Here is a 27722-nt window from a genome sequence, read left to right as displayed (position 1 = left end):
GGTGCCGTTGGCGAAGGCCGAGCGGCTTCCCGCGCGTCGCCCAGCCCGCCCCTCCTCTCGCCGCAACCCCGGCTCCTCCTTCGTCCGGCCCACGGGGCGGGGTCTGCCGGCTCGCCCTCCCCTCGCCGCCTAAGCCTTCCCTCCGCTAACTGGGTCCCCTCCCCACAGCAACACGGCTTCTCTTCCTCAGCCTGGCGACAGGGGCTTCCCCTCAGCCGCCGCCGCCGCCGCCACCGCCGCCGCCGCCGCCGCCGCCGGCCGAGCTCAGCCGCGCCCGCGGCCCGCGGCCGCCGTAAGTCCCGGGGGGCGAGCGGGGGCGTCGGGGACGGGGAACCGGGAGGGCGGGTTGGGCGCGCCCTCAGACGCCCCGCGCGCGCCCCGACGACCCCACCCCGCGCCTGGCCGCCCCGGCCCGCCAGGGGGTCGCCGCGCCCCGCAACTCACTTCTCTCCGCGTCCGCGCCGGTCCCCACTCCGCGCCGCGCCCCGGGAATGCGGGGGGGCCCCGCGGCACCTGTGGTTTGGGAATCACCTCAAGTTTTGCGGGGCATTTTCGGGAGGGGCCCGCGGCCGGGGGCGGTGGCGGCGGAGGACCCTTGGCGCCCCCTGCGCGGCGGCGAATGCCATTGTCTGCCCCGCGCCTAGCCTGTCACCTCGCCCGGGCTCGGTCAGTGATGGACTGCGGCCCCATGGGGCGGCGGGGAGGCGTCGGAGACGGCCGGACCGAGGAACGCTGGCCCTGAGCCGGCTCCGCAGCTGAGCCTATTGTTTTTAATAACCAATCTCGAGGAATTGAGGTGCCCTGTGATTTGCGGCAAAATCAAAGCATTAGTTTTTAACCGGAGGAAAGGAATACTTGTGCCTCGCAACCGGGTATCGTCCCATGTTAGCACATAATTTATTTGAAAGAGTGAATTATTTATTCTCTCAAGTGGTAGGGAGGGGATATAGACAGCCTAGAGCTCATACTCTTTCAGAAAGCAAACCGCCACTCCCCCGGGTCGTCGGGGTCCTGGAATAGGGGTGTGTTATTCTCAAAGTTCTGGTAACCGGTTTGCATTAAACGTCCAGTTGATGCTTTAGTTGCTGTTCCTCTCCGAATGCCGCTGTCTAAACAGGACTTGTATGGGAGGCACTTTGACATCAAAAATAGCGTTCGCTTATTTTGTGCCAGTGAAGGTTTCAAGTGAGGCGTAATAAGCCAATTTTAACTTTAATAAAGTTAAATCGCCACATCATAAATTTCTAAATACCTTGTCGATGCCCGTTAATTTCTTTGCGAAATTTGGAGCCCATTTTTATTCTAAATTGGCCGTGTAGATTCCCCCACCCCATATTCAGATTTAAGGTGGTGTGGTGCATATTAAGAATCGGGCTGCAGTCTTACTTGTAGTAACACCGTTGAAGGAACTTAACAACAGTTGGGGGAGGGGGGTAAACCTGTCTGAATTCTACCTTTAAATTACTTTTGTAGAAACAATGCTTAATGTTTGCAATTGGGAAGACCAGTTGGATTACAGGAAGCTTTCCTTTAAAATTAAACATGTAAACTAATCAACAGATTTGAGGTTCCAAATACACGTATACAAAATAGTTTAAGATCCAGTATCCACTCCATCTGTAGATGCTTGTTTTAAAAATTGTTTTAAATGAGGTGTTTTGCGTAATGTCTCTGCATGTGTGTCTCTAAATTTTGGCTTTTTAAAGGTTTATATTCTCTTTCATATTGTTACATTCACCTACTTCTTTATTGTGTGTATATTTATGTTGGAATTTTAGAAAGCAAAGATGAGAAGAGACACTTAAAAGTCAGGCTTTTATTAAGAAAAATGCGCATTTATGGGTTTTTTTGTTGAATATTTTAGATCTCTTGTTTTGCTTAAAATGTGTGAGCATACACTGAAGAGGGCATTCTGAGTGATAGCAGTCTAAATACAAGTAATTCAGCCCGGGACTGGAACAGCCTCAGGATGAAAAATAGTTGTAGATCTGCTGTTTCTTTCAAATGTATCTAAACCAGTTGATGTCAACAGTTCTCTTTTGAAGCATACAGAGAATGTGAAATGTACAGTACAGGTAGACAGTAGTTGTCTTAAACTGCAAGAGTTATTTTTTTTTCCTCAAAAATTTCACTTCAGCTTTTTACCTTTTTTTTTTTTTTTTTTTTAAATTATGATGATTATTTTTTGCCACGCACTACTCTCCAAACTTAGTGGAATGGGGTGGGGTGGGGAGATTTGCCCCTAGTGGGAAGATCTTACTAAAAGCATTTTCCTGCTATTTTAACTGGCGTAGAAATACTTATGGCTGCTAATCATTTGTCAGTTAAAGACCCTGCCCCTTAAGCTTCTCTAGGAACCATGTCATCTTAATCTTTACGGAATCAAAGTGTTGCATGTAATCTTGGCTCTATTTATCTTAACAGATGCAGTTTATGTTGCTTTTTAGTCGTCAGGGAAAGCTTCGACTGCAGAAATGGTATGTCCCACTATCAGACAAAGAGAAGAAAAAGATTACAAGAGAACTTGTTCAAACCGTTTTAGCACGGAAACCTAAAATGTGCAGCTTTCTTGAGTGGCGAGATCTGAAGATTGTTTACAAAAGGTATAATTTTCATTTATTGGAAAGGCAAAATTGGGTTAAATGTTCAGTCATTTATAATGTGGCAGTGGCAGACTGAGAGATGACATTTACAAGTAATGATTAATAATGATTTAGATGAAAAAGGTTTAAGTTAAAGCTTTGTGTCTTTTAAATAACTGGTGTTTTGATTGATTGTCCAGTCAAAAAAATAAAATCAGAAAAGTTGATTTAAAACTATTTATGTAATTAAAGGCATAAATGATTATTTCTACTTAATCATCTTTTTAGAAAAATTAAATGAATTTCTTAGCAGGTGAAAATGGGGTCATATTTTAAATGGTGTAATTCTCTGAATTTTGACAAACCTTGCTTAAAAATCTATACAGTAATGACTGATAATTGACATGCCTTTTTTCTGACTTGTAGAATCTCACTTTTGAACACCTTGGATGCATAGATCATTTAGTCATATAGAGGTTTTGAAACTCTCTATATAAGAGTTCTTTGTTAGTGGTATTTATTAATTTTAAGTACACTTGTTACTGTCATGGAGGTGTAATTAGATCTGATAGATAATTTTGTGAGGAATAGATTTTTAAATTTTTGATGTTGAAAAATGACTCACACATTGGCTTTGAACACTAAATTTTAAAAAAATGTACATCTTTATTAATATCTAAAAGTCTTTTAATACCCTAAAATAACATTTGTCAAGATTGGGCTAATCAGGAGTTAAAAGAAATTAATTACTTTGTTTCTTCTCCATTTTCCCTCCCTTACAAATAATTTACTCTATTTAGGAAGAGTGTTTCTGCATATAAAAAATTGTCTTCTATAGGGGAAGTTCAGGGAATTAACAGTATGGGCTGCAAGGGGGGGTTGAAGAGAAGTCTGGGTTTTTATCTCTGTTCCTTTATTCTAGGTGTGGGTGGGTTTTGTGTATATGTGGGGGATGGGTAGATGGCAGAGAAGGTGATGGGAGATTATAGGACATAGAGAATGTTTTAAATACCATAGAACTCTTTGCAATAGAATAAATTTAGTCATCTTTGGGTGATTTTGGTTTAGTACTTGTTGAGAAAACTCATAGCATTTTAGAGTTGGGAGAAGTTTTGGAATAATATAGTCAGGTGATTGTTTTTAAAAAGCTTTTTGCGGGGCACCTGGGTGGCTCAGTGAGTTAAAGCCTCTGCCTTCTGCTCAGGTCATGATCCCAGGGTCCTGGGATCGAGCCCCGCATCGGGCTCTCTGCTCGGCAGGGAACCTGCTTCCTCCAATCTCTCTCTCTGCCTACTTGTGATTTCTGTCTGTCAAATAAATAAATAAAAATCTTTATAAAATAAAATAAAAAGCTTTTTGCCCAAAGGTTAGAACCTTCGATGAATCAAGTGGAAGTGGAGGTGCTCTCATGAAAACAGAACCGGGATCTCATACCTCTGCTCACTTGGCTTGTGCCCTCTGCATCAGAGATGGTTCATGAGCTTTAAAATCACTACTGGTTCTTTTGTTGTTGTTTTTAAAGATTTTAATCATTTTATTTTATTCATGTGACAGACACAGCGAGAGAGGGAACACTAGTAGGAGAGGGAGAAGCAGGCTTCCTGCCGAGCAGGGAGCCTGGTGCGGGGCTGGAGCCTAAGACCCTAGGATCATGACCTGAGGTGAAAGGCAAACGCTTAATGACTGAGCCACCCAGGCGCCCCAAAAACCACTACTGTTGATTAAATTTCAATTTTATGAAAGGAAGAATTTGGGAAAAGTGACTTGTCCAAGGTCATATTCCAGTTAGTGACTGACAAGGGGCCTAGAATTCAGTTCTGAAGTGTGGAGGCAAAGGTTTTAAAACAGGGATGAGAAAAGAGCAGATAATGCCTTTTGAAAGGATCCTTGTAATTGGAGAATGAGTAGGGGGGAGGGCTGAGGCTGGCACCTGAGACATCTCTTCGGAAACTGCATTATAATGAGGCCCTGAAGGAAGACCTCTGCTGTGGGCTCAGCAGGTGAAATGAGCTGTTCCTACTAGGTAAGGTTTTTTGGTTTGGGTTTTTTGTGGGTTTTTTTTCTGCCAGAAGCCAGGAGGGCAGGGATTCCACACTTCTGTTTCAGCTGACGGTAAATGTGAGGTAGCAGACACGTTGACTTTGAGATGCTTGGTTTTCTCCGAGTGGGCTTGGAAGTCAGGGTGGAAATTAGGCATAAAGTGGTAAACCACCAACATTCAAGGGGCAAGCAAAGAGGGAGAGACTAAGTATAGGGTCAGTAATGTCAGGAAGTGGGAGTGAGTTTTGAAAATTAAGTCACCAGGGCCAAATGTTGCAAAAACAATAAAAGTGAAGAAAGAATCTATTAGGTTTTACGTGAGAGTTCAAAAAATGCCATTTGTCGGAGGAACATTTTCAGTGAAATAGTAGAAACTCTCGAAGAAATGGGGCAAAGTGTGAAGAGGTGGAGACTTTTAAACAGCAAATGTAGACTATTTCGGGAGCTTCCTCAGATGCAAAGAGGTGGTAACGGCCCATAGACACAGGAGTGCGGGACAGAGTTTTTAAAAAGGTGTGAGAGATTTCAGCTTATTTCTAGATAGGGGAAGGAGTCCCCCGTGTGGAGGAGGAAAATACCAGCAAGGAGTCAATCCCAGGAGTCGAGTTTCCTGCCGCTGAAGGCAGCGGCCTCTTCTGACCGAAGGCAGCTAAGCACTGGCTGGCGTTCGGTGCCCGCGCTGGCCTACCACTTTTCCTTTTAAGTAAAGGCTGTAAAGGGTACTCTCACCTGAGCCTGACACTTTTATGAAGCTCCTGTAAGTAAAAGGTGTACTTTAAAAAAACAGCTTTATTGAGATAAGAGTCACATATAGAACTTAGAATTTTTAATCAGTTTTTCTATGCATCTGCCCTCATTTCATACTGAAAACCTCATTTATCGTATTTAAGAACATATTATTTGTTATATAAACGAGTGATTTTTTTTTACCCCCTAGTCCAGCTGGAAGAGAAGACCTTTTAAGCAAAAGGATTCTCGCTTCTGAGAAATTCTGAACCAGCACTGTCTCTGTTCCTGTCAACAAGTGGTCTTTAGGCCTGCCTTCTTCCATTTGTCTCAGCCGCATTCTTCTTGCTGAGCATTTCCCATAGCTCCCTCTCTTGGGAAGGGTGCCGGGGGATAGGGGTCCATAGGGAGAATATAGCTGAAAAAACAGACTGAAAATCTGGGGACTTGAGTTCTGTTTGGTTTGCACCCTTAGCTAGTTTTGTGACTTTGAACAAGTCATTGTGTGTGTGTCTCCTCATCTCTGAAATAAATGCTCTTGAAAATCCCTGAAAGACCTAACACTGTATGCTTTTTTGATTCCTATTTTATGCAGCATGTTATAGAAGAGGCACTAGATTGAGTTATACAGTGAATGTAAACATACATTTACCTTACTAGTTTGAGACTTTGCCACAGTACTGTATTTTCTTGACTAACAAAAGAATATTTAATGACATACCAGTGGGTATTGAGAATAGTTTAGTTACATGCACACACAGTCAGCTGACACTTAGCTGACTGTGGAGAAGTCATGTGTTTTGAATGTAAGAATAGGCACTTTCAGCTGGTCTCTGAGTGCCAGTAATTAGAGTAAGCCTTAATCCATTCTGCTAAAAATAACCAAACATACCTTTCTTCTTACTAGTCTATTATTAATTTTACTTCAGGTTTAGACTTACAAATAGGTACTAAGAGAACAAAATGAGCTCATAATTGAATTTTTAAAAAGCATTTGGTTCTAAAAATAGGGAGTATGCTTCAGGTTCTCTTGGTAATCTTTTACTAAATCAGTAACAATTTTTCTCTCCCTCTTCAAAGCTCTTAAATATTGCTTATTCTGTTTTAATTTTTGCCAGGTGCAGGATTACTTTATTTAATACAGTTCCTGGCTATAGTTTTTAGTATAAACCCTTAACAGGGGCTTTGGAGTCAAATTACTATTCCTGGGGAGGTTACTCAGTTAAGCTTGGGTCTCCTATAAATGCAAGTTAATAACAGTATCTTTCTTGAAGAGTTGTTGTGAGGATTAAAATGGCAAAATATGCAGAAGCCTTAGCTAACACTTAGTGTCTCACTCAGAGTGAGGACTCCGTGAATGTTACCTGTTAACTATTCTGTTTCTTTCTTCCATAAGCTTTCTGTAGAGAGGGGCATTATAACCCTGATAACTAGATAATCAACTACAACAAAGAATTTGTCTGACTGATGGGTCTTTTTCCATTCTGAGTGAAAGCAAGCATTAAGGTAGTATTGCAGAATTTTTGTATTTATTTATTTATTTGGTATTTCAGGATTTTTTTTTTTTAATATCTTATTTATTTGAGAGAGAGAACAAGCATGGGGAGCGGGAGAGGGAGAAGCCGACGTGAGACTCCATCCCGGGACTCTGGGATCATGACCTGAGCTAAAGGCAGACACTTAACTGACTGAAACACCCAGTTGCCCCTCTGTATTGCAGGATTTTAAAAATATTGGTTGATGCTTGGACACATCAGTCCTGGTGATATGTAAATTAATATTTCTAAGTGATTCACACAATTAAGGACCATTGACAAGTGCCGTTTATTTGTAAGTCAAGAGGCAGTACTGTGGGTAAGGAGCGAGGATGGTATAAGCATTAGATTGCTTAACAGTAGCATCGTAGGAATGCTGACATTAAGAATAAAAGGAATTTTACCCAAAACTATTAATAAATTTCTTCTAATTGGGATTATTTAAATAGCACACTCTTCGTGTCAGCTAGTGATGTCTGTTTTTTATCTACCATTTTTAATGTGAATTCCTTTAATCTTTAGTTTTCTTGATTTGGAGATTTGTAACATGTCATTTGTATCATTTTCCTCAAATTCAAAACTATTTGGTGAGTATGGGTTGGAGAGGATGGAGAGTTGGAATTGCCTTTCTTTTTATTATTTTAATTTAATTTTTATTTTTTATTTTTTTAAAGATTTTATTTGTCAGAGAGCACGTACAAGCACAGGGAGCTGCAGGCAGAGCAGGCAGCGGGGAAAGCAGGCTCTCTGCCGAGCAAGGAGCCTGATGTGGGACTCAATCCCAGAACTCTGGGATCATGACCTGAGCCGAAGGCAGATACTTAACAGACTAAGGCACCCAAGCATCCCTAATTTCATGTTTTTAGAGAGAGCGTGAGTACGCATGAGCAGGGCTAGAGTAAGGGGTGACAGAGGGAGAGTGATAGAATCCCAAGCAGATTCCATGCTCATTGCAGAGCCTGACACAGGGCTCAGTCTTGAGACCCTGAGAACACAACCTGAGCCAGAATCAAAAGTCGGACACTTAACTGATGGCGCCTCCCAGGAGCCCCACCCCCACCCCCGTTTTAAACAGATAACTCGAAACCTTAGGGTAGGAAAGAGAGGATGCACTTTGTTAAAGTTGGAAGTGGTACCCTCTTGGGCCCTTCATGCTAATAAATGAACACATTCAAAAGCCTCCTCTTCAAGATCACAGGAGACCTGCCATTTTAAATAACATATTAATCAGGTAGAGTGGACATGGCAAAGGCAAAGCTGTGTGTGAAGTGGGCGTCCCTGCAGTGAAGTGGGAAAAGGTCTGAAAATCGGATTTCTTGTCCCAGAATGACCACGTGGCAGGCCTGGACTTGGGCCTCTTTTTTTTTTTTTTCCTTCCCCAGTCAGGAATGATGGTGCTTGCTGTTGGAAAGATCAAATAATTTATCTTTATTTGGTCAAGTTGATAATATGAATAGAGCATTCTGTAAATACCAGTTACTCTCCTATTGAAGAGTAGGAGTTCATTGAATTCCAAAACCGAGTTTATATGTACGTGTGATTTTCCATTAATGCTATGAGCAGTAATTGCTCCTTGTGTTTTCTAAAAATCACCGAGATGCTCCTTGGTGAAAATTACAATTGAAACTGAGACTTGTTTAGAATGTCTTGGGTTTTCTGCTTGTGTTTTTTTCCAAAAGCCTGTAATACACTTAAACCATTTGTAAAATGCTCTTTTAATCCTCCTCAAAAGACTTGATCATTGTTTGTTATGCCTCAGGGTTGTATGTTAAGTTTGGCTTCCTTGGGTCAAGTATAATGTAGCCTCTTGTGCTAGAATCCTAATTTGGAAGAGAATATGAGTTTTCCAATGTTAATATTCAAGGGGTAAATAACATAAACTTTCATTTAACAGGTAGAGGTTGGAAAATTTGAGAACAGGTCTCAGTTTCCCCTGTTCTCTTTCTCTGACTTCTGTGATAACTTAGAACTGTTCTTTTCTTGGAATTTATTCCACAGTCCTAGAAACCTTTAAAAACAATTCTATGCCGTTGGGAGTCAAGATAGTAGTTACCCTTGGGGGTGGCAGATTGTGACCTAGAGAGGTTAGGAGAGGGGCTTTAGGAGTTCCATAATTTGTTTCTTGATCAGGGTGCTGGTACACGAGGTGGGTTCACTTGGAGAACTCCTCAAGCTGTACATATGACTTGTGTTCTTCTCTGTTGTGTATACTAACGCTTCACCAAAACGTTTCAGTCATTGCCTTCACATGGACAGTATCTTCAATAAGTCCTTCAGTCGGAGAGTTTCTCTTCTTCCCTGTTTACTTGACGTTTGAATTAATCACACAGCGCATTTTGTTTTAATTAGGTAAACATAAGATTATATTTCATACAATTTAGGACCATTTCATTCATTGTATTTCATAACTGGGTCCAGCTATGTTTTAGGTATTCATAGAAGGCAACCTAAAGAAGAAGAGCAAAACGAGTTCATCTTTCTGCATTTCTAGATGGTATGATTGAGTGATTGTTTTTGGTATTTTGCTTGCCTGTACTTTTCAAACTTTCTCTACATGCATTCATTCCTTTTGTAGTGCAGGAGAAAAATCTATACTGTTGTGAAAGGGGAAGTACATTGTGTAAGTATGGGATCTTTCACAATAGGATATGAGAACATATTTAGGTTATAGGGTAAAATTTCTTCTACATTTGCTCTGTTACAGATATGCTAGTCTGTATTTTTGCTGTGCTATCGAGGATCAGGACAATGAGCTAATTACCCTGGAAATAATTCATCGTTACGTGGAATTACTTGACAAGTACTTTGGCAGTGTGAGTAGTATTTTGTTTTAGGAAATTGAATGTCATAGTATTTTTTAAAAATCTTCTCTGTAACAAGTTTATTGTTTGTCTTAGGAATTCTGTTTGAAAGTAGCTGCAGAGGTGGGGAAGGGCTCTCTTTTGCCAGCCGGCCCAGTCACTGAACTCCTGCAGTGCTTGACCCCGCAGCCCTGCTCACTTAATGATGGTTGTGAGAATGAGGTTTAAAATAGTGAAACAGAAAGGAGTTCAACTGCAAAGATTAATGTTCTGGAAGTGCTTAGTATAGAATTTAGATTTGGTAAGCAGTCACAATCACATTATACAGGAAGTATGTATTTAAAAAGATCATTGTTTATGAGTAGAGAATTACTAAGTTGCCCATGTTGAGAACTTCCAGAATCAGGTCTTATTTCGTTTGTAGGCCTTGTGTTTCCAACTACTTGAGACTTGAAAATTAAACTGACTAAATCAGTGATACTTAATTATTGGCAAGATTGCCATTTTTAGAAAGAATTAAGACCGATTCACTGATCACCTTTTTATTCACTGCTTGATGGTGGGTAAGTATCTTTTGCTTTCTTCAATTTTAACATTGTTTTTCTTGCTTCTCAGGTGTGTGAACTTGATATCATCTTTAATTTTGAGAAGGCTTATTTTATTTTGGATGAGTTTCTTTTGGGAGGGGAAGTTCAGGAAACATCCAAGAAAAATGTCCTTAAAGCAATTGAGCAGGCTGATCTACTGCAGGAGGTAAGCTAATTGGAGTTCTCTTTACTACACATTAGCATGTTTTGCTATTGCTAGGGAAGTCTCAGTTATGTTCCCCCATTCTTCAAGTTTCAGAAATTACTCTGAAGCATGCTTGGCATGTAGTGTCCATGAGCAGTACATTGATTGGAGTATGTGTCAGTCACATCAACTTAGTTGTGGACGGATTGATTGCTTTAGAGATGGTCTGTCATGTTGATGGCCCATTTTTGGAGCCCAAAATGCTAGGGTCTAAACGTTTAGAGGACAGACTAAGAAGGGAAAAGATTTTGTCCAACAGTAATTTGAGAAACCTCCATCCATTGTTCTCAATTACTGCAGGTAACTCCTTCTCGCATAGTGTGGATGGGTCATCAGCCAACTGTGAGACTGTGTCATTTTCATCCCAGATTGGTTCATATTTTCACCTCATGTCCATTACGTGCAAATGTAGCCAAGCCAATGATAGTGTTAAAATTACACCCTTTGTAGAACTCTCTAGTTCTGTGTTAGCAAAACCAACTAAAAAGTATTTGGCCTTTTCTTTGCTCTCTTTAAAGGTTTTATTTATCTGTTTATCTGAGAGAAAGAGAGAGTGCGTGAGCACAAGTGGGGGAAGGGGCAGAGGAAGAAGGGGAGAGCAAATGGACTCGGCACTGAGTGGGGGACCCGGCTCAGGGCTCCGCCTCGTGACCCTGAGATTGTGGCCTGAGCCAAAAACCCAAGAGTCAGATGCTTAACCAACTGGGCCACCCAGGCACCCCTCTTTGCTCTCTTTAAATAACAAACCCTGTTCTGCCAAATGACTATATTCTTACTTTGCCTTGATAGCACAAGAACCGTTGATAAGCCCCTTCCGTTTCCAGTTTCCACAGTTGTTCTGAGTTCATTGTATATTTGCTATTTCTGAACTTTCAATTTCTGAAGTTTAAAATTTCATAGATAAGGCCACCTTTTTCAAAATACTTAAGAATACCTTAATTCAGATACTAACTTGAATTATGCTTTAGCGGTCATTGTGGTTTTAATCAAATAGAAAGTCCGTAGCACAACGAGGAGCTAGTCAATTTAAAGAAATGTAGTGTGTTTTCATCAAGTTAATTCTCTTTGTTAGTCTTAAAGGAGGCTTTAAATCCAATTTTTTTTTTAGCATTTCTGTTGTAACAGAAATGTGAACTAAAAAGAGTAAATGTCTCTTTCTTAACTGTGGGCCTCAGTGGGAGGGCGGGCCTTGGATGACGGCTCTGCGTGAGTCACTGCCCGGGTCACTTGTGAGGATTGCTCCAAGTGGCGGTGACGTCATCAGAACATACATGTGTTAAATGTGAGACAGTACGCTGTACATGTCTTGATCTTGAGTTAACCAAACAGTGCTTAAGGTGCCTGCAAAAGCGGAGCCTTTTTTGGCAGCCCTGACGCTAGCCACTGGCAGTAGTGAAATGAGCACAGTCCCTTTTCCATGTGCATAGTTTGCCACAGTTCTCTATTTAATTGACTGCAGATATGTCACTGGGGAGATTTTTTATTTTTTAACATCTGATATTGTGACCTCATGCTCATATTCTCCTATTGTAAAATTGGTTTTGAAGTTAGGACCTCCTTATTTTGCTATTTACCAATCAGACTTTTCTAAAAATAAGGTCAAACCAGAATCAGGAACTGGGAATTTTATAGATTTGTCTCTTTCCTTGTTCACTTTTATATTTCATTATTATGGAACTGTAATTTGCTCTGTCAGATCCTGGTTCTTCATTTCCTCCAAGTTCTTCATCATTTCCTGATTAATTACATCTGTCTTAAAACATTTCTAAAGTTCTTGAAGTTCACCTTTTAATTTTTATATTTTTTTTTCCTGAAGACCAGTGTTTAGGGCACTGATCTTTCCTGTGTCTGGATGGTTTTTTAAATTGTACTCATTGCTAAAGACTTCAAAATATGACCGATATACTAAGTTTACTTTATAGCTTGTATTCGGGATAAAAATGTCATTCCAAGTCCATATTTGTATATGTGTGTGTATCTCCCTTATTGAAGTATCTTTTTTTAAAATAAACTTTATTTTTCTTAAGATTTTATTTATTAACTTGAGAGAGGGAGAGAGATCACAATTAGGCAGAGGCAGGCAGGGAGAGAGGGGGAAGCAGGCTTCCCACTGAGCGGGGAGCCCGATGCGGGGCTCCATCCCAGGACCCTGAGATCATGACCTGGCCCAAAAGCAGAGGCTTAACCCTCTGAGCCACCAGGCGCCCCTCCCCTATTGAAGTATCTTAATAGTAAGTACCATCTCCTTTTTGAAGTAGTATTTTTGTATCTTAAAGAGAAAGGAGGAGTGGAGAGAAGCATAGGATGTCTGTGGTCCACGTTAAGATTTTTCTTTTCCTGGGGCGCCTGTGTGCCTCCTCAGTGGGTTAAGCCTCTGCCTTTGGCTCAGGTCATGATCCCAGGGTCCTGGGATCGAGCCCCACATGGGCTCTCTGCTCAGTGGGGAGCCTGCTTCCTCCTCTCTCTCTGCCTGCCTCTCTGCCTACTTGTGATCTCTGTCAAATAAATAAATAAAATCTTAAAAAAAAAAAAGGTTTTTCTTTTCCTGTCTCACCCTAGTTTAAAAAAAAAAAAAGTCGACTACTGTTAAATATGGTTTCTTATCTTTAGAGGAGAGCTTTGGCCTGTTTCTCATCTGTGGCTACCTTAATACTGTTTTGTACATTAACCAAAGTGATAGTACATTAAGATATCTTCTCTTCAGTGGTCTGAGTGAACCATTTCTCTTAATTTAGCCATTCACGTCTTGAGGCAGAACACCACTGGTCCGTTCTGAATTCAGAGGGAGTTATCATACATGGCACACTAAGGCCTTTATGAAGCCAAGCTGAATCTCTTTGGGGCAGTAAGGCTTCAGGTGATTCCGTTCAGGCTAACCTGTTTCTCATTCAGGTTATTTGCCAGCACACTGTCGCACGTGCAGGGATGACAAGCTGCTTGTTTCCTAAAGTAGATTCATTTCTATGTTGATACATGATACATGTCTGCATCTTCGGGAGAGTATCTAAATGTGTTCATAAAACAGGTGGTGGAGTAAGATGAGAAAAAACTGCTAAATTTCTTTCAAGTTTCCCTTCTACCCAAGTTACATAAACTTCTTCTGGTCTGTTTAGGCAGTCCTTCATTTTATAGGCCAACAGAACAGACAGTTGACAAAGTAGGTTTTCTCTTAGCGTATTCTATATAGTCAGTAATGAGAACATGTCTGGACACCAGGACAACAGAAGAGAACAAGGTGCTAGCTGGTGCTTACTGAGCACTTAGATGAGAAGCACCCTGTGCTAATCCTCGGGGTGTCCTGAGCAGGGTCCCGAGCACCTTTTAACAAACGAACAAGCAGAGGCTCGAGCAGTGAGCTTCCGGGGACCAGTCCCAGCATTCCAAACATGCTCTGCTGGCCTTCATAGCTATGTGACATCTTGACCACTGGGCAGTATCCATGTCTCCCCCCGCCCTATTTGCGTATTGCCTTGAAATGTGTATTTTAAACCTGTTTCTGGTACCAACTTAATGTGTTTTCCAGTAATTAAGAGATTCATCATTCTGGAGGTTTTTCTGTATGGAACAGAGTAGACTTCCTAAAACAGATGCTATTTTTTACCTCTTACACTGAAAATGTTCAATGTCTAAACTATCAATAGTTGGTATTTTCAAATTGGATATATAGATACAAATAATACATTTTTAAAGTCATTTCTTGTTGGATTTATCGAAACTGGATGTATGGTAGCTTTTTTTGGTATTATAATTTGGGATATAGCATTCACTTAGCCTATGTCATGAATGTGATTTTGCTTCCAAAATTGTAAATATAGCTGCAAAGGCACTTAGCTAAATGTGGCCTTAAATTTGTAGAATTCCTAATTAATTTATTTTAATCTAGTTTTCTTTGTGTTGTGATTTTCCTTTTTGGTATCAGCTCTTTTACTTGAATTGATTATTTCTAAACACCACAGATGACTTTGAATTTATAATGAAAATACCTGTTGGCTTAATGCATGGAAATCACAAAATTATTTTGATTTTAGCCCTTTTAAAATTTGTGACATACACATTTCTATCCTTAAGAATGTTTATTTTCTTCAGAAAAATTTCTTTAAAATTTCAGTCCTTCATGTTACAGGCAAACGGCACAGTCAGGAGAAAGTAGATCTCCTATTAGCATATTATAGTGAGTAATGAGAACATAAGTGTGTATTTGAATAATAATTGCTAAAACCTCAGACATAGTGATTAAATAATAAAGATACCTTTTTTAATTTTACTTAGCTACTTGGTAAACAGTGGTTCAGTTTTGACATTTCTAGAGTGAATTCTGAATTCTGTATTTTTGGTATTTGGTTCTGTGTATACATAATTAAGTTTGGGGATAAAGCCCAGAAAAATTGGTCCATTATCCAATTTTTAATGTTTGTTGGAATTTAGCACAGGTTTTCTTAACATGCCACTGGTACTTAACTTGATTCCTAAATTACTAAGGTGCAACATGCTGAGATTACGAAATTGACATTCTTTGCAATACTTGGAACACTTCCCCAACACCACCAATTAAGTGCCTATTTTAAGCTAGTTTTCTGAGGGGGAGGACTTGGGGGAGGGGTACCGTTGATTTATAAACATAGATCTAATGACCAAGGGAATACAGAGTGCATTTTCTTTGTAAAGTCAGGCACTTACCAGTTTTTCTCTGCTCCTTAATTTTATAGAGCCAGAATGAAGAATGGGGAGGTTTGTCTGAGGATATCTTATGATAAGAGCAGTCTAAGGCTTTAGTCCCTTTGACCCCCAACTTATTTATTGGTAACTACCAAATTTACCGTTTTTGTGGCATGGATAAGATGGGGTGTTATGCAAAGACTGTTGCACGTGAGATGATTTCAAGTCCTTGCCTGATCTGTGAAGATCGAATAGTTAAAACACTGGGCGTTGGGCTTTAACCTCAGCGGTAGCTGCATGATGGTGTTGATCGGCGCTTGGAGATGTGTCAGCCTTTCTTTTTTATACTAACAGCATCATTTTGAAATTTGTGGGGGTTTTCCTTTTGAGCTTTGTTTGCTGTTGGTATCGTTTCTCACTAACGTAGCCTGAGCAAGGAAAAATAAGTGAGGTACCAAAAGCAAGCATCACACTCACCAATTGGCTTCCACTCCGAGATGACCCACTTTATGAATAGATCCTCTGGGATTTGCCGTTGTTAATCTGCCTCGGCGAGAAAATGGTGCTCTATGGAGAATTAGTGCTGCTAGAATTGATCTGTTTTAGTGCTGGGGCTGCATGATAGATCTTAGTACTATGCACCATCTTTGTGGAAGTAAGAATAAATCTTTTGGACTGCATAAAAATGGAAAGGTAAGAATCTTAGAAAAAGTGATTTTTAAAAATGACTTCTGTAACTTAAAATTATTTTAAGTGGATAAGTACTTAGAGTATTTAATAACATGCCTCTTAGTATGAAGTTTTGGGATTTTTAATTAAAATCTTGCTAATTAAGAATATTTGGGTATGCTAATCAAACTCAAGAATATTGTATATTGTTTTATAACAGCTAGGTGTGTTCAAATACATACAATGTCATTTAACAGCAAAGAGTATTTTGATATAAATCCTCGTAGGTTTTGGTCTAATTAGACAAACTCATAATTTCCACTGTTTGTTAAAACCTTCAAGCCTAAACCTTTTTCTTTTAAATTAGGCTAAAAGTTAACAAGGCTATATACTCTTATGCCAGCGTATTTTAAAAGGGCAGATACAGAAAAAACAGAAGGCAGAACAAATCCTGCTTGTTAACGTGTTATAAGAAATTTGGCCAATGCCCTTGGTCACTGGTTTTCAGCTTGTAATCATTTTGCTCTATGTGCAGGTTTTTTTTTTTGTTTTTTTTTTTTTTTTGAGCTCTTTGTTCAGAATTTTGAGGCTCCCCCTTCCCCTTGTTTCATTCTAACTCATTTTGAGCCCTCTTGCTCCTCTGGGTTATTTGTAATAATGAGAAGTTGGAGTAACTTAAACATCAGCAGCTGTAAATCTGGTTTTCAAAGATACTTGACAAGAACCCACAGTGGTAAAATATACTTTTATGTCATAATAGTTACATGCACATAAACTGAAAAATATTTTATTAAATAATACTTTATTTCGTTTTGCCATCCCACATTTTCTATTCTGTCCTTTTTTTCAATCCTGATCCTGATCTAAATGATTGCATACACCCTAGGACCTGCAGAGTCTATTCCTAGTTGTTGGTGATTTTTTTTTTCTTTAAAAAGTACTTTCTCAAAATTTCAGGGTTTTAGTTCTTTTTTTCCCCTACGGACACATTCCTTAAAATTTTCTTTTATTGTTTCCTCTGTTGCCTTTTTTAAAAATAAAAGTTCCTATTACAGAAAAATTAACAAATACAGGCAAGCACACTAGAACGTCATTTTACCTGTCCATCAACTGGAGACAATTAGATTAACTCAGTGGTTCTCAGCTGGGCTGGGGAGTGGGGCAGTCATGCCTCCTCACGGAACATTGAACAATGCCAGGACGTATTTTTCTGATCATCACGACCGGCAGTGGGGTGGTACTGGCGTCTGGTAGGTGAAGACCAAGGGTCCTGCTAAACGTCCAGCAGTGCCCCGGCCAGCTCTCCTAGGACAAGGAATCATCCAGCTTCAAGTCTCAGTAGTGCTATAGTTGCAAAACCTGGTTTAATTTAACACGATAGGATGTATAAAGATTCCATTTATATTTATAGACTGCTACATCTTTTCAATATAATATATAGTCAAGAGTACAAGTGACTGGCTGAAATGAATCAAAAGTAGAAGGGGGGAACCCAAAGAACTGTAAAAGAAGGACAAATGGGCTTAATAAGAACATGTAAATGGCGATAAAAATCACCACTGTGAGTCACCAGATCACCTTTACTTGCTAACCAGTGCCTAGGGTGATAATCTGTGGTTGACTTTAGCACCTAACCCACAGCAGAGCTTGTGGGATGTCACTATATAATTCCATTTCCTCAACCCCAAATCAGTTAATGTCTGTTAAGGTAATTGGGTTGTTTTGTTTTTGTTTTTGTTTTTTTTAAGATTTTATTTATTTATTTGACAGAGAGAGATCACAAGTAGGCAGAGAGGCAGGCAGAGAGAGAGAGAGGAGGAAGCAGACTCCCTGCCGAGCAGAGAGCCGGATGCAGGGCTCCATCCCAGGACCCTGAGATCATGACCTGAGCCGAAGGCAGCGGCTTAACCCACTGAGCCACCCAGGCGCCCTATTCCCATCATTTTAAAGAAACTTCACATATGTGATACAGATCAACAGCACAATAGGAAAAGACAGCAGTAGATATAAATAAATAATTCGCAGATGAAAGAAAAAAGAAAAATGGCCCTTTTACATAAGGGAATGTAAATGAAAATATGAATGAGAACTTTTTTTGGTTTGTTCTTGAAATGGCAAGGATGAGTGACCCTCTTGTCTGCTGCTTGTGAGCACTTAAACTTGTATTCCACTTTGGAGGATTCGTTGGGTGATACCTGTTAACAGATAAATTTGTATACTTTTGACCCATCAGTTAAATTTCAAGGAATTGTATCCAATAGAACTACACAAATGCACTAAAATTCAGTATAATACTAAGCCACTGGAACTTACCCAAATGTTAATCAGTGGGAGATAGGTTAAGAAAATTATAGTATGGCCATACATGAAACTTACCCGTCTGTAGAAGAAGTGAGATTGATTTCTGTGCAGTGATATGGAAAGACATTCAAGGTGTGTAAAGTGAGAAAAGATCAGGAGTGGGACATTAACTTAGCAGCATTACCTCTGAAAATATTTGAGGCCCCCCCTTTTCTAAGAGTGTAAAACAAACCTGTATTAGAAGTATAAAATTTTAATTTGTAAATTTTTTTAGTGACAAAATGAAACTCTGTGAGTGGAAGAATACACATTGTGTTGTCCCATTAGGTAAAATTAGAGTAGAATTTGCTAAAAAGAAAAGCTTCAGCATATAAAGTGAAGCACTTGTGTGCTCTTGGCCATTTTAGACACTAACCATCTAGAACAACCATATTGCTCTTGCTACTCAGTGCTAAGGTAATGTTAAAAAAATAAAAAAAATTATTTGACTTTACTAGCGCCTCAGTTGCTGGTGGCATAAGACTGACACCATGAGCTGTGTCATCTAAAAGGTACCTCAGAAGGGCTTTCAATTCTCTGTATTCATTGCTAAACATAGATCTTAAGTGAATTCGGATGTTCTCTGGCCCTTTGGTCTTTAAGCATAAGGAATAATGTTCCAGAGTCAAGAGTAGGGACTTTGCCACAGAATTCAGTGAGGGGCAATAAAAAGGACCACTGTATTCTAGAACGTGAAGGATAGAGGATGCTACTTCTAGTAAAAGGAAAAAGTGAAGCCCCTTCACAAGAAAAATGAGTAGAGCAGTAACTTCAAATTACACTGAATTCCTTTTTCATTAAATGTAAATCATTTGCTCTTTGAACACATTGTGTGCTAGAAAGAGAAAAACAGGAGACTAGGTTTTCAGTTTGGGGTCCAGTATCAGTAGTTTACTTAAGCACCGATCTCAACAGGACGTAAGCCTTCAGAAAAGTGCTAGCTTCCAGTTTCTTTATAGTTTCCCAGACTCTTGCTTTTGAGGCATCAGCCTAATACGGTAAATATCTGGGGATTTTTAAGGTTAATAGGGTTTGTCTTAAGAATGTAGATGGTGTTAAGAGGAGGTGTAACAGTTCCTCTGCTGTGTTAACCTGCACTTGCTACTACCTCTGCTTCCTTTTGTAGGGGACTGAGAAAAAAGTTCCTTTTGGTATGGAGGAAAGTTGAACATACGTGGTTCAGTTTTTTTTTCTGTTTTCCTTCTGGCCTTTATTCCCATATAATTGAAATCACTGATATTTTAGCGTATTGAGGAACTCAGCTTGCTGGGTAGTGGAACAAGAGAGCAGTTCTGCCTCTGCCCAGGACCCCTCGTGTGTTGTGACAGACTTGGCGCTCCACCTCCCCAGTTCTTAATTAAATTAATTATTCCATGACTCAAAAGATATCCTGGTGGTGTGAGGGCCCAGAATACTGGAGTTATATTCAATCAACTATAATATTTTCTTTGTATATAAGAGAAGAAATAACTTGGTTAATATGGGCATACCTGTATCACTTAGCTTAAAATCAACCTTCAAGTTTAGGTGGTCATTAAGGCATTTTTAGCACAACTTTTTCAGACTCCATCTAAACAGAAATTACTGAAAACATGTTACACAACTTAAAAGTGGTAAAAGAATACATTATTTTTGTGCATTTTAGGGTTTTTCCTCTTAAAGGAAGCTTTTCCAATGAAGAGGCGTTTCTCCCTATAAAGAATATTCGCCACAATTGATGGATTCTCATTTTTTGTTTAAGTATAATAATATGGATCGTTGGCTATAAATAAGTTTATCTTATCATCTGTCCTTTCCTTCACTAATTTAGTAAAAGGTCTGTCAGAAATGCCAGGCAGTCTTGTTTAAGGATTGTTTGTTGCCTTTCCTCGTAAGTCTCTTCCGGGGAGGAACGGTGGTGTGCTCAGCCCTGTTTGGGGAAACTACCTTTCTCTTTTCTTACAGTGGCATAAGCTCTCCCTGGTTGGTTTTCCCATGTGTGTATAAAATTAAGAGAGAAAACATAAAAGATGAAAAGTTATAATTTTATAGAGTCTCAAAGAACTGGTATGTAGGTGGAAGGTTGACAGACTTAAACTTTTCTTGTTCTCTCTCCAGAAAACAGAGAATATGTATCACAGCAGGAGTTTCATTGGGTGTAAGAAAGCGTACTAGAATACGTGCTGGAGTACTGACATGCATCAGATGTAGCAGGATCTATGAACTCAGTTTGTACTTACAATCTTGTCAAGTTTGTTATTTATATTTTAGCATCACCTGAAAAGTCTTATTACATTAAATCCCAAGGGATAGTCCCAGTACTTTCTTTAACTGATTATTTTCATCGGGAATTTTACTCCGATAATGATCCATCATTGGGACTTAGAATTTATTTTTTTTACAGAGAATATTGAAATAGGTTTAGAGGTTCGTTGGCAAAAAAAGTATTTTTAAATACCGTGAAGCACTAGTGTCATTGGTACAGAAATAGATAAATAGAATTCCCCTATGAAAATGAGAGCTTCTTTAAGAAAATGAAGCATTTGAGGTTCATTACTAGTATTATTTTAACTTGCTGGCTTATGCCACTGTATTCTGAATGGGGGAAAAAGCAAAACTCTTTTAAATCTGTCTCGAGAATTATCTGAGGATTAAATTTAATTGGCGCTTCTCAGATACTTTTGTATTTAATGGTTACTGTATAAAGGATCGGTTACATATTTGAACAGTTTACACGACTTTGTAGCCTATCATTTCAGAATGCCAACTTTAATATTAAAATGAGGATATTTTACAAGCCCTCAAATGAGCAGTTTTAAACTTTGAGTCACAAGCCTTTTGGCGGGGGTATAATCCCTTTGAGAGTCCGAAGAGCCACGGGTCCTCTTCTCAGGAAAATCTGTAATTTTGCCTCTAGTTTCAGGGATTTTCGAGTCCCCAGAAATCCATCTCTGGACACTCTCGGGTCCGTTTAAAACCTCATCTCAGGTTACCTTGTTGATATGAGAAACCTCTATTCACATACATTTGTAGGCATAGGCATTTAACAAATCTTTTTTAGAGAGTTCTTTAAAATCTATCTTGAGGATTATTTAAAAAATAATAATAATAATAATATCCTTCGTCTCAAAGGTGTAGTCTTCCGAAGTTAAGCTAAGTGAACCATTAAACACCTCCATTGCTACTTAAAATACCGAATAGGTGACTCCTTTTCCACTTTTTCTTGGCAAAGATTTTCTTTTAGGATCTGTAGAAGAGTTTATGGTCACCTAAGGATGTAGAGATTTTCATTAAGGGATTAAATTCCTTTCCTTCGTGTAATAAAATCCTGACATACTTGAAGACTGGTAGCATTCTAATTGAATTTTCAGTTAACTCAGTACTGACCAGACGATTTTACACTGAAAATCTTTTCAGCCTGTTAGTAACAGTGCTTTTGGATTTTGTCAGATATAGGTTATTATAGAGAGTTTATCATTATACAGAGTTACTGTATCTGTATCATTTATCATTATATAGAGTTACTTTAAGAGGAACTGGAACTCCTAAGCACTGTTTATAAGTTAAATGTTCAGCCATAAACCAAAGAACAAAAACAAAACTTTACGTTTCCATTTTCTTTACTGTGCACTAAACATTCTAGGAATCTGATTGTGTCTGTCAGTTTGTATACTGTGTAAGAATATATGCATTTCTTTTGTAGCCACGTCATGAATATTTTAATGTCCCTGTGTACTAAATGACTACTCGTCGTGTATGCAGAATTTCACAGAGGAAATAGAGAGCTGATATACTTATGAAAGAAAATGTCCTCAGCTTGGTGACTATCTTGTATAATAGAGCATTTCACAACCAATACCTTTACAATTGTAATTGTTTTTCCTGACTCGCTTTTCTTTTTGTTTTATTTTCGTTCTATATGTGATCTTGATGTAGTTTATTCCTGCTCGCAAACACGTTTGATTTCTTGAGATATGACCTATGAATGTTTTGCGTAGTATTTCATCTTACATACGTACACATCCTCATTTACGAACCATCTATGGTTAAAGTCTCGTAAGAGGAAAATTCAGCCATCGATAAAATGCTCACCAAAGAAAACAGAGTGGAAGTGCTCTGGCAGAATGAGCAGTGCAGTGACCTAGCGCAGGGCTTAGTCTTCACGTGTTGTGGGAGAAAAGAAGTTCTATTTAGGGACTATGATAGAGCCTGTATGGGCCAACATATTCTAGTGTATCGCAGAAAAGAGTATTTGGAAATACTTCTAAAAAGTAAAATCGGTACTGTTACGTAGTATTTAAGGGTCAAACATTCCCAGTTCTTAAGTTTGTGATGCCACCTGGATTCAATCACATTTGTGCTGGACAGTATTGGCCAGTCCCTCGAAGAGTGATCAGGAAGCTGTGTCAGAGGTCTCTGCGACAGTATCTCTCTTCGATAGGAAGTAACATTTTCAAAACGTTCATACTGACCTGGTTTATATAGTTAAAATTCTGATACTCCGCTCGAATACTAATATTTTACTAGTTATGGTTTTGTAGGATATATTAAGTCTTCCTTTAATACTTGATGATTTGTTAACTGTGGTTTTATTTTAAGACTTTCAATATTGATCGTTACTGTGTATACTTTTAATAAAACATGCAACTTAATTATAAAAGGAGAAGTACCAAGTAACTCATTGTTTACAGCTAGAGAGTTTAAAGCCTGAAAGTAAGTTAGCATTAAACAAATTCAGAAGCAGCTCCAACAGGCTTACCACTGAAGGAAGACCTATGAAAATGTAGGGCAGGCAGGTACGCAGCGCAGGCCTTTCCATTCGCTATGGCCGGCATTACATTTGAAGCATCTGGGTGGGCTGTCAAATGAGAAACTCCGCTGCAAGCATTGGGAAACACTGGTCTTTCATTTCCATTTTTTCCCTCTGTCCCTCTCCCCACCCTGCAAGATGTTACTCCTCTGGTTTTAATGCTGAATATGCATTGTCTCCTGCCAGTACGCTTTGGATGCTGTGTGCTGAGCTGTAACAAGATGTTGCCTCTTTTGTTATTTGTATACAGCTGCTTGCTTTCAGTTCATAGATTCTGAAATCGCTTTTCTTGCACGTCTAAAATAAAAGTATTGCATGTACTTTGTCTCATGTGAATGACTTCTTTCTTCTCCATCCCTTTGGACAAATAAGATATATTTTGGTTTTTCCAGGTAATTTTATTAAATCGTGTAAAAAAACCTAAAGTGGTTAAGCTGGCAAATTCTGTGAAGTGTACAGTTCAGTACTGTTAAGTATATCCACAGTGTTGTGCATCTGACTTCCAGAAATGTTTCCTCCTGTGAAACCGAAACTGTATCCATTAAAGAACTCTCCATTTCCCTTCCCCTTAGCCCTTGGTAACCACCATTCTACTTTGTTTCTAGGACTGTGACTACTTTAGCTACGAGTTCTTCTAGGTAATTCTGAGCCACAATTTCAATGTTAACATGGGAAAATAACATTTTATACTATGGGCACAATTTGTGAAAGAAACTAATGTACTATTTGTACAAGTCTCAAGGAGTAAAATGTATAAATAATTCCTTTAAGCCAGCCCTTTTAGAAAGGACACATTTTAAATAATGCATGTTTGATAAGTAACATGGTTCTCTTCATGAAATGCTATACAGGACTGCGGGCAGCGAGCACAGAAGGGAAATCGTGCCAGCCCCAGTGAATAGAATGGGAGACATTTCTACACGGATAAGCGAAGAATGTTAGCTGTGTAGAGTTCAGTGTAGGCGTCTTTTAAGAAATGCAGTAAAGGCCATATGGTGTTAAGAACTATTTAACATTATCTATGAACAAGGAGGGGGGTTAGGAGCACTGACCCAAGCAGTTGAAAACCCACATACAACATCTGACTCCCCACAAACTTCATAGCCTACTGTTGACTGGAAGCCTCACCGATAACCTCAACATTCCAGTAACACAGCTTCAGTGTACGTACTGTGCCCTGTATTCCTACAGTAAAGTTCGCTGGAGCAGAAATGCTAAAAAAAAATCCCTGAGGACAATACACTTAACATACTGCACGGTAGAAAATCTCCATATAAATGGAACCGTACAGTTCAAATCCGTGTTGTTCGAGGGTTAAATGCAAATGATTATTTTTGAATCATTTCATTTATTTATGATGTATGTGATTCATGGTCTACATTCTTCGGAGTGTTGCATCTTTTCCATTAGACTTTCTTTAAAAATGATCATGAAAACTCTGAGACCTGCTCGAAGGAACCTTCCTGTGCACACCCCTCAGCTTCAGCGCCCTTCAACTCAGTACTCCTAGTAACGACGCCTGTTGTGTCATCTGCCTGCACCCCCCCCCCCCCAATTTTGGCCTCAGCGTTTTAAAGCAAGCCCTGGACCTCATTTCACCTTCGATACCGCAGTATAGATCACCAAGAGACCAAAGTACCACCACCACCCCCCCAAAAATTAACAGTAACTCCTAATATCTTGTTTCTGGTTCAGTTTTTCCTAATTGCCTATAGGAATTGCATTTCTGGAATCGGGTTACTAGAACCAGATTCCTAATAAGGCTCTCATTGTATCAGGTTGATGTCTCAATTAAGTCTTTTCATCTCCAACAACTCTGCTTTCCTCCCTTGCCTCCCTCCCTTTTTAACCCGAGTCCCCCATGCTGTAGAACATCCTCCAGTCTACACTCGCTGGGCATCTGGTGGCAGTATTAACCTTGTTGGCCCATCCCCCGTATGCATTTTGACGTAGCCGGGTTAGGCTGAGGGGTGGGGGTGGGGCTGGGGGGGCGAGGTCAAGAATACTTCATAAAACCCCTTTTTTTTTTCCCCACCAAAGCTGATTTTTACCCATTTTTCATTAATAAACCTACTAAAAGATCATCATGTGAACTTCATACAGCATCGGTTTATAATGTTTTTTTTTTATTATTTTTGCAGATTTTATTTATTTATTTGACAGACAGAGATCACAAGTAGGTAGAGAGGCAGGCAGAGAGAGAGGGGGAAGCAGGCTCCCTGCAGAGCAGAGAGCCCGATGCGGGACTCGATCCCAGGACCCTAGGATCATGCCCCGAGCTGAAGGCAGAGGCTTTAACCCACTGAGCCACCCAGGCGCCCGGTTTATAGTATTTTATTTAATACTGAATGCTAAATACCTTCACGTAGATAGGTCTCAATTGTGTTATGTTACCATTTAACATTTTTTGAGCACTTTCTAGAAGTCAGGCACTAAGCCTTCTCTCCCTTAAATGTCTATGCATGAAGGTAAGTACTGTGATCCTTGTTTTCCAAATCAGGAAAAAGGCTAGAGTTTAATCTACTTAAGATTATTACTCCATGTGATGCTTACATATAATTAAATCTAATGTATGGGTTTATGGTTTAATATTTTTCTTCTCCTTGTTTTGTGCTGTACCACAATTAGGATGCAAAAGTAAGTTAATTTACTACTGGAAACTAAAAATTGCATTTTCTCCATTAAATTGTCATATGCCTTTTAATTACAAAATTATTGCCAGTAATAACTGAATTGGACCTGGTCCTGGTTTTGTGATGTGCAAAATCAACCACTTTGGAAAATTTTTAATAATTTTCTAGACATGCCTGCTTTGGTTTTGTCTTCCTTTGACATTTAAAAATGAATATCGGTTGTGGCATAAGACAAAAATATGCCTTTGCTCCTAGAGTTTTCTTTCTCATATGTTGCCTCCACTGAAGCCACTGGTTGCCCGGGGGAGGGCTGGGAAGGTGAGTTTCTGAAGCTATGCTGCTGGGGACAGTTAAATCAAAAACTAAGTAAAAACGCAGAGGAAGACATTTCTATAAATACATGTGACCAAAAAGAAAAAAAACATGATTTGGAAGAACTCTGGGTTTTCCCTGGTTTTTACTTAGGGGAGGCTTTGGGTTTTAAGACTAAGGTAACTTACCTTTCCTGTAGCTAATTTAATAGCAGTGATTTCCTAAATTGCCAATGGGTTTGCCTGCTTTTTGTGTGACAGCAATGGTGCCCAGCTCACTGGTAGGTAATCACTAGTTATTTAATGCATGCTGAAAATATCCTTCTGTGGTCTCTGACATTTGGGGCGCAAAACCCTAAATAACCGCCTGCTTTCAGTATTCGAATGTGCCCGAACCGATGACCGGCTTGCATTGTTCTCTGAAACTTGCACATCCTTCCGTGTCGGTTTCACATTCTCCGGCCTCCCCGGATCTGCTTACCAGAGTCTCACATTTTCCCTCCACAGGAAGCTGAAACCCCACGTAGTGTTCTTGAAGAAATTGGACTGACATAACTCTCCTCCCTTGTTGATGACTTCTTGTGGCATTTCACACACTGTAGATGGTCACTGCCTTCATGTCCATGTTAGCTAATGGTATAAGATGACGTCTTGTCAGTATTACTGTTTTGCTAAGCTGCTTCATTCAGGCCTACACAATTTTTTTTTTTTAAGGGAATTTTTGGTTAATCAAGTGATAACTTAAGGGATTTAAATAGAAATTAGAACGATGCAGAAAAAGAAAGGTACCTTTTCTGGATATTTTAAAGTTTAATAGATCTGTTTCTCCCAATCGAATCATGTTATCTATGAGAATGACAGAATCAGGCAATTTACATTCATTAATTACCGTCTTTGGCAAAGGAAACTGTTAAATTATAATATGCATCCTGGCTTTATGAAACCAAAGACTAGTGTGTAGCATTTCAGCATATCTGAGAATAAAGGGAATCGATACTCACATATCAAATGAATTAAAATTTAACTGTTTATATTGAGACTTCAGAAAAAAACCAAATTTATACCAAAGACCCTTATTGGAAACTACATACTTAAAGGGAATACACAAATGACTAAATTGAAATGATGCGTTTTACGCTAAAAATTATTTCTCCGGCATTCCAAACCGGGGTCGAGGAACAGAGATCGACTGTTTAATAGTGAGCACGTTACTTTTAAGGCCACGGAATGTTCAACTCCTGAGACAGATTTTTTTCGTGGTCATAACGATTTAGTGACTTAGATAGCTTTTGAGGCCCCCAAATAAAAATGGAAACATTGACTTACCAGAATTCTTCACAACAGTATCTGTGAAGAGAAGAACACATTATCTGTAGATAAGTTATTTTCTGTAAGATAAGTTAAGTGTAAGATAAGTGTTGCTTAAGTCATGGTTTCAAGCACGACTTGTTCCTCCTGGGGTGCTTGTTATGGCCAAGTTTATTTTGCTCTCCTCCACTTACAAGTGCTGCAAACTTGAGGGCAGCTTCCTTCCCTTCCATGGCAATGCCTAGTTATCAGAAATCTTATAAAAGCAGATAACACATTTCATGTAAAAGTGAGAGTTGAATGAGGTCAAATGACATTAGTGGGCCCTGTTATTTTTTAAGGCTATACAGTTGTTTCAGTGTCAACTTTTATACATACTTCTGTGTATGTAGACACGTTTTCACGGTTTACACTTTTCATTTGTATCTGCTGGGCTGGATTAAGCTTTGTTGTGATTGTGACCAATACACATATTCAGGCCATGTTAGCTCTGTCTTATCACATCACTGATTAGTTGTAATAAATGTTCGACGTACACCA

General features: G+C 39.4%; 1 protein-coding gene across 4 annotated transcripts; it reads left to right on the top strand.

The window, feature by feature from the left end:
• Positions 1-113: 113 nt before the first annotated feature.
• Positions 114-27722, top strand: AP1S2 (adaptor related protein complex 1 subunit sigma 2). Of its 4 annotated transcripts, XM_059158601.1 has the most exons (6): positions 115-292; positions 2425-2603; positions 9588-9696; positions 10300-10437; positions 15183-15276; positions 26382-27722. In XM_059158601.1, the coding sequence occupies exons 2-5, from the start codon at positions 2425-2427 to the stop codon at positions 15225-15227; spliced, it is 471 nt and encodes a 156-aa protein (XP_059014584.1). In that variant the 5' UTR covers positions 115-292; the 3' UTR covers positions 15228-15276; positions 26382-27722. The 4 variants fall into 4 exon arrangements, with proteins under 4 accessions (XP_059014582.1, XP_059014584.1, XP_059014585.1 ...); XM_059158599.1 differs by lacking the exons at positions 15183-15276; positions 26382-27722 and adding an exon at positions 20239-21817 and having other exon boundaries at positions 114-292; XM_059158602.1 differs by lacking the exons at positions 15183-15276; positions 26382-27722 and adding an exon at positions 21824-23250.

The sequence above is a fragment of the Mustela lutreola genome, chromosome X (assembly GCF_030435805.1).
Source record: "Mustela lutreola isolate mMusLut2 chromosome X, mMusLut2.pri, whole genome shotgun sequence".
Lineage (NCBI taxonomy): Eukaryota > Metazoa > Chordata > Mammalia > Carnivora > Mustelidae > Mustela > Mustela lutreola.
This window is presented reverse-complemented; position numbering and strand designations above follow the sequence as displayed.